This window comes from Echinops telfairi, unplaced genomic scaffold (genome assembly GCF_000313985.2).
Source record: "Echinops telfairi isolate 266 unplaced genomic scaffold, ASM31398v2 ScPeMD7_22;HRSCAF=79, whole genome shotgun sequence".
Lineage (NCBI taxonomy): Eukaryota > Metazoa > Chordata > Mammalia > Afrosoricida > Tenrecidae > Echinops > Echinops telfairi.
The window spans coordinates 6,773,968-6,784,792 of record NW_022103919.1 but is presented as its reverse complement, the minus strand read 5'-3'; the positions used below and the strand labels follow the sequence as shown (position 1 = coordinate 6,784,792).

General features: G+C 42.6%; 1 protein-coding gene across 7 annotated transcripts in view; it reads left to right on the top strand.

Annotated features, from left to right (window-relative positions):
- Nucleotides 1-10,825, top strand: part of RAPGEF1 (Rap guanine nucleotide exchange factor 1) — a 136,090-nt gene that overhangs the window by 46,724 nt on the left and 78,541 nt on the right. For 4 of the 7 annotated variants that reach the window (XM_045288551.1, XM_045288550.1, XM_045288552.1 and 1 more), the window contains exons 2-3: nt 3,661-3,800; nt 4,373-4,486. In XM_045288551.1, coding sequence (XP_045144486.1) covers nt 3,661-3,800; nt 4,373-4,486 — 254 coding nt within the window. The remainder of the gene's footprint in view (nt 1-3,660; nt 3,801-4,372; nt 4,487-10,825) is intronic. The other 3 variants (XM_045288553.1, XM_045288554.1, XM_045288555.1) reach the window with 1 other exon arrangement.

Genomic DNA, 10,825 nt, shown 5'->3' with positions numbered 1-10,825 from the left:
GGGGAGAAAGCATTTAGGAACTAGAGGAAAGTTGTATGTTTCATCGTTGCTACACTGCACCCTGACTGGCTCCTCCCCATGACCCTTCCTTAAGGGGATGTCCAGTTGCCTACAGATGGGCTTTGGGTCCCCACTCCGCACTCCCCCTCATTCACAATGATAGGATTTTTTGTTTTTTGATGTCTGATACCTGATCCCTTCAGCACCTCATGATCGCATAGGCTGGTGTGCTTCTTCCATCTTATGCCCTCCCAATTTAATTTCTTAAGACAAAAAAACTGCTGACATTTGATTAAGAGTTGCATTGACTCCATTTGGGTAGAGTCTCAACAACAATAAGTATATTGCTCCTTAAACATAACATGTCTATTTATTTAGACCTTTATTTTCTTTCAGCACTGTTTTTGTAGGTTTTTTCTTTTTTTTTTTTGTTTTTGTAGTTCTCAGTGCATACATTTTGTATGATTTTTGTTAAATGTATACCTAAATATTTTATTCTTTGTAAAATTAAAATTTTTAAATTTCATTTCCAATATATTCATTGCTAGTGTATAGAAAGATAATTTTTGTATATTGACCTTGTGTCTTACAACCTAGATGAATTAGCTTATTCTAATAATTGTTGTAATAGACTGGTTGGGATTTTCCACATATGAAATCATATCATCTAAAAATAGAGAGTTTTACTTCCTCCTTTCCAATCTGCATATCTTTTATTTTGTATTCTTGCTTAATTGTTCAAACTCAAACTTCCAGTACAGTGTTGAATGGAAGTGGTCAGAGTAGACACACCTGTCCTGTTCCTGGTATTAGCAGGAAAGCTTCTAGCCTTCAACACAGCCAGGGAGTTTTCAACACCTTGGTTCTGCTTACATCTCTGCTACCAACTCTGAAACCTTGCCCATCTCACCTGTTGCAGGTTCTTCAACAGACAAATGGTAACATTAATTTGAAAGGCCCTGTTTTTTCAGTTCTTACTTCTCTATACCTTTGTGTTTTGTTTGTTTAAGCTTTATTTTTTTCATAGGTAATTGCCTTGAGCATTTGTTTTAACATCATAGGAACTTTCTAAGTTTACTTGGAAATATTCTCTTTTTATTTTTAATCTGAGCACCTTTTTTTTTAGGGGCTCTTACAACTCTTATCACAATCCATATATACATCAACTGTGTAAAGTACATCCCTACATTCATTGCCCTCATCATTCTCAAAACATTTGCTTTCCACTTAAACCCCTGGCATCAGCTCCTCATTTTTCCCCTACCCCCCTGCTTCCCCCTCGCTCATGAACCCTTGATAATTTATAAATCATTGTCGTATCATGCACTGTCTGACGTCTCCCTTCACCCACTTTTCTATTGTCCATCCCCCAGGGAGGAGGTTACATGTAGATCCTTGTAATTGGTTCCCCCGTTCCACCCCACCCTCCCTCCACCATCTCAGTATCGCCACTGGTCCTGAAGGGATCATCCATCCTGGATTCCCTGTGTTTCTAGTTCCCATCAGTACCACTGTAAATCCTCTGGTCTGGCCAGATTTGTAAGGTAAAATTGGGATCATGATAGTGGGTGGAGAGGAAGCATTTAGGAACTAAAGAAAAGTTGTATGTTTCTTCATTGCTACACTGCACCCTGCCTGAATGGCTCATCTCCTCCCCACGACCCTTCCGCAAGGGGATGTCCAGATGCGTACAGATAGGCCTTGGGTCTCCACCCAGCACTCCCCCTCATTCAGAACAATGATATGATTTTTTGTTTTGATGATGCCTGATACCTGATCCCTTCAACACCTCGTGATCCCACAGGCTGGTATGCTTCTTCCATGTGGGCTTTGTTGCTTTTGAGTTAGATGGCCGCTTGTTTACCTTCAAATCTTTAAGACCCTGGATGCTATATCTTTTGGTATCTGGGCACCATCAGCTTTCTTCGCCACATTTGCTTATGCACCCATTTGTCTTCAGTGATCGTATCAGGGAGGTGAGCATACAATTATATGACTTTTTGTTCTTTGATGTCTGATAACTGATCCCTTCAGCACCTCGTGAGCGCTCAGGCTGGTGTGCTTCTTTTTTTAAAAAATTTTTTAAACATTTTATTAGGGGCTCATACAACTCTTATCACAATCCATACACACATCAATTGTGTACAACGTATTTGTACATTCATTGCCCTCATGGTGTGCTTCTTACATGTGGACTTTGTTGCTTCTGAGCTAGATGGCCGCTTGTTTACCTTCAAGCTTTTAAGACCCTGGATGCTTTATCTTTTGACAGCTAAGCACCATCAGCTTTCTTCACCACATTTGCTTATGCACTCACTTTGTCTTATGCAATTGTGTCGGGAAGGTGAGTATCATGGAATGCCAGTTTAATAGAACAAAGTATTCTTGCATTGAGGGAGTACTTGAGCAGAGGCCCAGTGTCCATCTGCCGCCTCAATACCAAACCTATAAGTATATGCACATAGATCCACTTCCACATCCTCATATATAAATATATTTACATATATACATGCCTGCATTTAGACCTTTATAAATGCCTTTTACCTCCTAGCTCTTTCCTCTATTTCCTTTTACTTTCCTCTCTTCCCACTATCATGCTCAGCCTTCATTTGGGTTACAGCATTTCCTCTCGGTTACATTACTCCTGGTCACACCCTACAGGCCTCCTATACCCTCCTCACCACTGATTTGGATCACTTGTTGTTCCCTTGTCCCTGGGGTTGTTAACACCACTTTCTTTCCTCCCACCTCCCCCTTTCCCATGCCCCCCTCACCCCCCCAAACCATCAGTCCTGTTGTTTTCTCCTCCACTTGTTCATCCAGTCTATCTCATTTAGACAGACCTGTGTAGATAACACGCACAAAAACAAGACAGCAAAAGCAAGCAACAAAATAAAACAAAAAACAACAACGACATCAATTACACACAAAAAAAACCCACAACAACAAGAAAGAAAAGATTGTAGTTAGTTCAAGGATGGTTTGTTGACCTTTAAGCGTGTTTTCCAGTCAAGTCTGTTGAGGCGCCAAGCTCTGGCCCCAATGTCTATCCTTGGTGTTCCCTGGGGACTTTGTTGCTCTGTTCCCTTTGCTGTTCTGTTCCATGCCTCCAGTGTTTTGCCTTGGTGTGGTGGGATGAGATTGGCGGAATTCCCACAGTGTCTCCGGTGTTGTCTCCCGTAGGGCTATGGGTCAGCAAGGGATGTCGTGTCTCATAGTGTGGCCGGCCATATGGTCCTCTCTGTGGACTGGCCACTCTGAGTGGGAACATTGTCCTCAAGGGTTGGCAGGCCAGGATGTGCTCCATTCTCTCTTCCTACACCCCCCCACCTCCTGCTCTGATCAGACATGTCCCTCTCCCGGAGCTGCAGATTCAGTGCTGCCCTCTGAAATAAATTCTAATAGGGGGATACTTGGAAATATTTCTAAGTTCTTCCCCCCCCCACTTGTTTTGAGTGCCTTTGACTTCCACAATTCTAAACCGCATTAATCTAGACAGAATTTTCAGAACTTGAGACATACAAGACAAATGTTTCAGTGGAACCATATTTCCTTTCCTTTGAAACTGTTTTGGGAAAATTGCTCATTTTCACAAAAGGTCAATAGACCACAGCTTCTTCCCCTCCGCCCTCTAACAGTCAGTGCTCTATTTGTTTTCAGACTCTCAGCGTTCTCATCTCTCTTCCTTCACCATGAAGCTCATGGACAAATTCCACTCGCCCAAAATCAAGAGAACGCCGTCAAAGAAGGGAAAACCAGCCGAGGTGTCTGTGAAGAATTCAGAGAAGCCCCTGAACAAAGTAAGCTGACTCTCTACATTTTTCTCCTGCTCTCTGCCTACGTCCAGCAATATTGGCTTGTCATATTTTAAAGTTCTTTCCCTGGGACCTGCGTGTTCAGGATATCACACCTATTACATAGCATTTCATGCTTCTAGATGGGGTCTCCAATGCCCTTAGGATAGATGAAGCTTTAGCCTAGGAAGTATTTGTCATGCTAATCAGAGTCCAGCTCAGTTGGGTAGAACAGTTCTCCTCTTCCAGTTGTGTCATCCTCTGGGCATTTAAACTATCTCAGTGCATCATGTCCACACTCCAGGAGGCTGTCTCCCTGCCCCAAAGATTCCACATCATCCTGGTGCACACACACATACACTGAGACATTTGTGGTATCCAGATTACCCATCATTGGACTTTAAAAGGTCTGTAGTCTTAAACATGCAAACCCCTTAAAGTTCAGCCAAAGATGTTCTCAAGCACAAGTAACCTCAAGCCAGATATGTTGAGACAGCTGTTGGTTTTCATCAGCCCCTCCCTTCAGCTTAAAATGGCCATTTCAAGCTCTGTAGGAATCCAGGTTTCCTCTCTTCCAGGAGGCAACAGACAGATTTCTACCAGAGGGCTACCCTAACCCCTTGGATCTGGAGCAGCAGGCAGTAGAATTTATGCCCACCAGTGCTGTGGCTTCCAGATCTCAAAGGCAGAAGGTCAGTGTAACATTAAGAACAATTGGGTTTGCCTTGCCTTCTTCTGCAGAATCCTGGTCCCATGGTTTTGGGGATGGAAACCATCAATTGTATTATCTTTTATGAGCTGATTGTTGGATGGGATGGCAACTCTGGGACCAACATGCTTTGGATAAAAGGAAGACCTTAAGCCCTCATGGTCTTTAGAAAGAGCTCAGATATCCTTGGCAGAAGCCCAGGGATACTTTCTGGGGTTGGTTTGGGTGTGCTGCTTGGTTCCAACGGGTTCCAGGAGGAAGTGGGTGAGTCTCATATCTCAAGACCAGCTTTCCTTCTCTTGAATTGCTGAGATGGTCTGAATAGTTTAGAAGAGGAAAGCATCCATAGGGTAAGCTGCTTTTTTTAGACATCTAGATTTAGCGAGACTAATGAGGCACAGAAGACTTGTCACCTAACCAAGTACTTTCAGAGTGGACACACCTTTGTGTGATGCTTTGGTCAAGTCCCAGGCTAAGTGCTCTAGCACATTATCATACTTAGGCAATCCTCCTGACACCCCTTGGAGGTCGAATCTTTTTTTGTAGAAAACAAATCTAGCTTTAGGGAGTTGAAGCATTTGGCCAACGCATTCATATACAGTCCACCTGATATCAAAGTCTGGACTCTTGTGATGCTATATATTGCCCCTTAATGGAAGCCAGAGTAAAAGTAGTCCTGGCATCACAGTGGTTAAGCACACAGCTGCCAACTGAGAAGTCAGCAATTGAATCTAGCAGTGGCTCTGTGGGGAAAATGAGGCAATCTGCTTCCAAAAAGATTACGGCTTTGCAAGCTCTATGCTGTTGTTGTTGTTGTTGTTGTTGTTATTGTTAGGTCTCATCGAGCCAAGTCCGTCTCTTAGTGATGCTATGTCCAACACCACACCTGCACTTGTTTTTAAGGTACAAACCATATAGGGCAGTTGTATTCTGTCCTATAGGGTTACTCTGAGTTGAAATTGGCCTGAGGGCAATGGGGTTATGTGTTTTTGTTTTGTTTGCAGATTTGTTTGACAGCTGAGAGTTTATTTTTTTAATACCTCACACATTTAGTTATGAATTCCAGCTCTTAAATTGTACAATTTTAAGAACCACCTTAGCAATCCAAGATAAAAACAGCCTTGTAGACAAATGGATCCTTCATCTTTTCCTGGTTATGCTTAACATCATTTATAGTAGCAATCTGTCACCGATAACTTAATGCAATTGTCAAGCACTGCATGTTATCTCCCACATGGTACTTAAATTTCATGGTGCATTTATTTTTGTTTTTAATGTTGACCAGAAAAACACCTTAAGACTCTAGTTAAAAGTGTAAGAACTAAAGGCTGTGGGTGCAAACATGTTATGCAGTAGTTTTGTCTGCCCCATCTGTTAGCAAAAGGAACGTAGAGGGAAAGACTGTACTTTCCATATTGATGTACATTACAGATTGAAGAAAGGGGGGATTTGGTCTGTGCCACGGTTTAAAAAAAATTTTTTTTTTTTTGCAATTCATGTTAGTAACCCCTTGGATTGGCATTTAATAGTAAACTCTTAAAAAGTGTCTACTTTGTCATCTAGTTATTCCAGACTTAATTTGTTTGTTATGTATTACTCCAGATTAAAATACTTGACTAATGACTGTGCTTTAGTGAATTCTGATAGGAAACTTTAAGCCACTGAATTCTTGGATTCATTGTCCTTACCCCAAGAGAGGTCCTCAGGGAAGACTTGCTGCTAAAGTGCTCCTCACTTATTGGGAATTCTTATAAATTCCGAGGGACATTTGGTAATGTCTGGAGACATTGTGGTTACCAAAGCTGGAGAGTCAAGCAGTTACTACTGGCATCTAGTGTAGAGGCCACAAGTGCTGGTAAGACGACAGTGCCCTATATTTTCACCTGAGTGCGCACACACACCCCCACCCCCACCACCACCACCACCCAGAGTTAACTGATTCAAATCATCAGTGGGGCTGAGATTGAAAGCCCCTGGGGTTTTTTTGTTTGTTTTGTTTTTTTCCATATTAAAAAAAGTTTTTATTTATAGGAATGTTTTAAAAATGGTCCTGCCCTTCCAAAAGTCAGAAAAACATAGAGCCAAATTGACAAATATCATAGTTAAATTTTAAGCTTATAGTTGCCATTTTTTTCTTCCTGGCAAAAAGTCAGAGCATCCAGTGGAGATTTTAAAAGAATTAGGGGAAACAAAATATGCATAAAAATATCTTTTGCATGTTAAAGGTATTTGGCAGTCTAGCACAACCCCACCATTTTAGGAAAAAATTAGGCCAGAAACAAAAGGAACCTACAAGGTACAAGTTATGGGATTTAGTAGCAGTGCTGCAACAAAATTCAGGGGGGAAACCCTGTTTTATAGCCAATGAGCTATAAGTGTGATCTTACCCAACTAAGAATATCGCTGCCCCTTTTAGTCTTCCATTTAAAAGGATTGACTTCGTAGACTCAGCCTCAGGTCACCTGCATGGAACAAAGTGAGTTCCTTAGAGCAGAGGCCCAAAGGCAGGACTGAAACTATTGGGGAATCTGCCAAAGTGTATGAACCTACAGGGCTCCTACGTGCACTATCTTACCATTGTCATTTGCTATCTTTATTTCTTATCTACTAACATGTATGTGGCTGTCTTACTGTGTATAGCATATTCACCTATCCCTACTCATTTTTACTTCTGTTAATATACATGGCTGGCTCTGTTTAAATACGTGGAAAATTGAAGATCGGGAGATAGAGGTACAACTTCAGATTCTGCCTACTTTTTGTCCAGGCACTGTCCTGGGTGGTTTCTCAAACGCTGTCATACTTAAACCTCATCTTAATCTTGTGGGAAAGCTCTCAGTATTCCTACGATACTGAGAGGTTTTCTCTCTTGCTCAGATTTTCTTAACTTAAAAACCAAAAAATATCTGTCTTTCTAGACTGGTTCTACATATTTGTAGTCATTACATCTTTTTTGCTTGCAGAGCAGAGGTGGTGGGTGTGAACCGCCAACCATGCTCACTGGGAGAAAGGTGAGGCTGTCTGCGCCCTTAAGGTCTGCAGCTTCAGAAACTCACAGGGCAGTTCTGCTGTGTCCTCTAGGAGCTCTGTGAGTCAGAGTCGACCCCACCACAGTGGGAGAATGCTGCTTGGCCGAGGAAGAGACAAGAACGTGTCTGGAGACCAGGACCAGGTTTTCGCTCACTTCCTCTTTCTCATCCAGAGCCTGTCTGTGCTTACACCAAGAGGCAGGAAAGCCGCCTTTTTCTGTTCCTCTCTGCTACTGGCCATTATTGCTTGTCAAATGAGCCTTAGACTCGGTGATCTCTAGTCGGTTTCTTTAGTTCCTCCATTACATGTCTGATAAAACTTCCTGCTTCACTTCTTCCTGCCCTATCTCCAAAATTCAAACTTAAAACTCACTGCTGTCGAGTTGTGCCGACTCTTAATGACCTGATAAGACAGAGTAGAACTTCCCCTGTGGGTTTCTGAGACTTAATTCTTTACAGGAATAGAAAGTCTCATCTTTCTTGCAGAGAGCAGCTGCTGGTTTGAACTGCTGGTCTCGTAATTAGCAGTCTAATGAATAATTCACTGTACCACCAGAGTTCCTAGTATCGATGAAACCAAGTTCAAATTCCAGTTCTATCCCACACAGCTCTATGACCTTGGGCAAGTTGCTTAAACAGCCCCAACCCCACCTTTAGTGGTGAAAATTATTATGAGATGCCACCCAGTCCATCCCGACTCCTAGCAACCCTACGTGCGACGAAACAAACACTGCCCCTTCCTGTGATCATCTAGCTAAAAACTTAGCAAAGTGGTGTCTTAGGCACTCAATAAAGGATAGCCCTTCTCTGATCTCTTTCTCTCCTTTTCCCTTTTAGATCTTTGATTCCTTTTCATTTCTTCTCTACTTTATTAGGTTACCGTGTACCATTGAGTCAGTGCCAACTCATAGCGACCGTAGGGGACAGAACAGAACTGCCTGAGCTGTAGCCTTTGCAGGAGCAGACGACCAGGTCTGTTTTTCTGTGGAGCCGCTGCACGGGCTCCAAGCACTGCCCTTTTGACTAGCAGCTGAGCACTTAACTGTTGCGTACAGGTCTCTTTTGCTTTATGATTAGCCGATACTATTAACTAGTGTCCGTTTGACTGTATAAAATAATTCCCTGTATTCTCTCACTCGATGTCCATATCAACCTCTTGATACCAGGCTGATGGTCCACTCCCTGAGCACTCTGAAGCCCACTAGTTTCCATATCCAGAGCTTGACTGTCCCTCTGCCCCAGTCACCTCCTTTAGCTTCCAGGCCCATTTGACCAGTGGTGACACCCAGTCCCCCACAGCAGGGAGGGAGGAGGTAGATGGAGATGGCTGCATCTGCCTCTCTGAGATCACCTAACAAGCCAGCTTTATTCAAGCCGAGGTGATGGGTTTCCAGTGTGAGCTCGTGCTCTGTATAGGTTTCTCATTCTAAAAGCTTCTGACCACCGGCCACATTTTTAGAAGAAGCCACAGTGTACCAGCTAATGCTCACACAGCTAAGGGATGCACAACAGTCATCAGAGGCCATTAATTCTGCAGAGTGGAATTGGCAGCAAAGTTAATGGATGAAACCTGACTCTGGTCAATTGGAGGCTCCTTGATTTGGAGCTTAGAGTAACCTACCTCTCTTAAATGGCTGGTTTGATCTCTACAGATGGCAGGAGAATTCTCTCTACTCTGAAATGGCTTGCTTCTTTTGAATGCTTCCCATCCTCGGGTTTCCCCTGTCTCCCCAGCAAACCTGTTAAAACATTATCTCTTTGCTCAACAAGTTTCTGTGATGGTCTTCCTCTAGCCACACTGAGCGTGGTGATTTACATAGCCTGATTTGGTATCTGCCAGCACTGTGATTCCTTCAGACCCGGGTTCCCCTATTGATGTCGAAGCAGAGGGCACATGTTCGTGAGATAGAGAAACACATCTTGACCTTTGGAAAATGGACAGTAAAAAGGCAAATATGTCAGATAGTAAAAAGAGGACAGAGAAGAGTCAAAAAGATAAAGTGATGAGGATGGCGGGTGGGGGCAGGTGTGCTTTTGCCACCTTGTAGAATGTATTTTAGTGGACTCTGTGAAACACTGTGGAAAGTATTCCTGTTGGGGAGATGGTAAATAGGGCCTTTGAAAGCAACCTGATTACAGGAATGTGTTAGACCAGGTTGACTAGAGGAGCAAATCCAGAGACACTAGTGTGTAAGAGAGAGCTTTGTGTCAAAGAGCAATTGTATGTTGAGAAAACATCCCAGATCAAGTCTATAAGTCCAAGATTAGCCCATATGTCTGATATTCGTTTATAAAATTCCTCCTCAGTCTCACGCAGCAGATAAAATGAGTCTGCGTGCAGGTAGATCACAGGCTGGTGGGTGAAAAGTCTTGTGGATCCAACAGTGGTGGATGCATCTCCAGGGCTGTGGCTGCCATCAGCATGGCTCCATGTGTCTTGTCACCAGGAATAAGGAGGCAGAGAGAGAGAAGTTCCCAGAATCCTCATGAGAAGGCCACACCCACAAGAAGGCATCATCAGGCTGACCTGATTGACAGGCTACACTCCACACCTTCACTCTTAATATCCTCAAGTTGACACAAGATCGTGTAACTACCACAAGGAACCATTTGGCTTCTTGGTCCTGCTTCTATACTTTTGATATTTCTATAAAAGGTCTCCACTATTGAAATATTTCCATTTAAAATTATATTCCTCTCTTTTTAAGCTACTTTTTAAGATCATAATTGCTTTTCATTATGGCCCTTTCATTTTAAAACTTTTTTTTAAAGATTTTTGCCTTTTCTAGAAATCATCCCGTTGCTCTCCGTTGCATTCTGTGGTCTTCAAAAAAACCACAGCTGGCAGTTTTCCTTGTGCATGCCCCTCCTCATCTTCACTGGGCACTACGTAGTTAATTCTTTTCATTAGTTCTTCTTTTGGGGGTTTATCCATTTTATAGGCTTTTTTCCCCTTTAAATTTGATATATTTTGTTGTTATTGAGACTGTACATTGCAAAACGTACACCAACTCAACAGTTTCTGCAGGTTCCATTTAGGAACATTGATTACCCCCTGAGCCTGCAGTCATCCTCACTCTCCTTGTGTTGTTCCTTCCGCACTAGCATGAGGTCACTGCCCCGCAAGGCTCCTGACTCATCTTTTGAGATGCTTTTGTCAATGTGATCCCATACACAAACAAAGAGACTTCAAAAAACTCATAGAAAAATTCCATTCTCTTTTCATGGCAGTCTTTTTTTTTTTTTTTTTTTAACATTTTATTAGGGGCTCATACAACTGTTATCCCAATCCA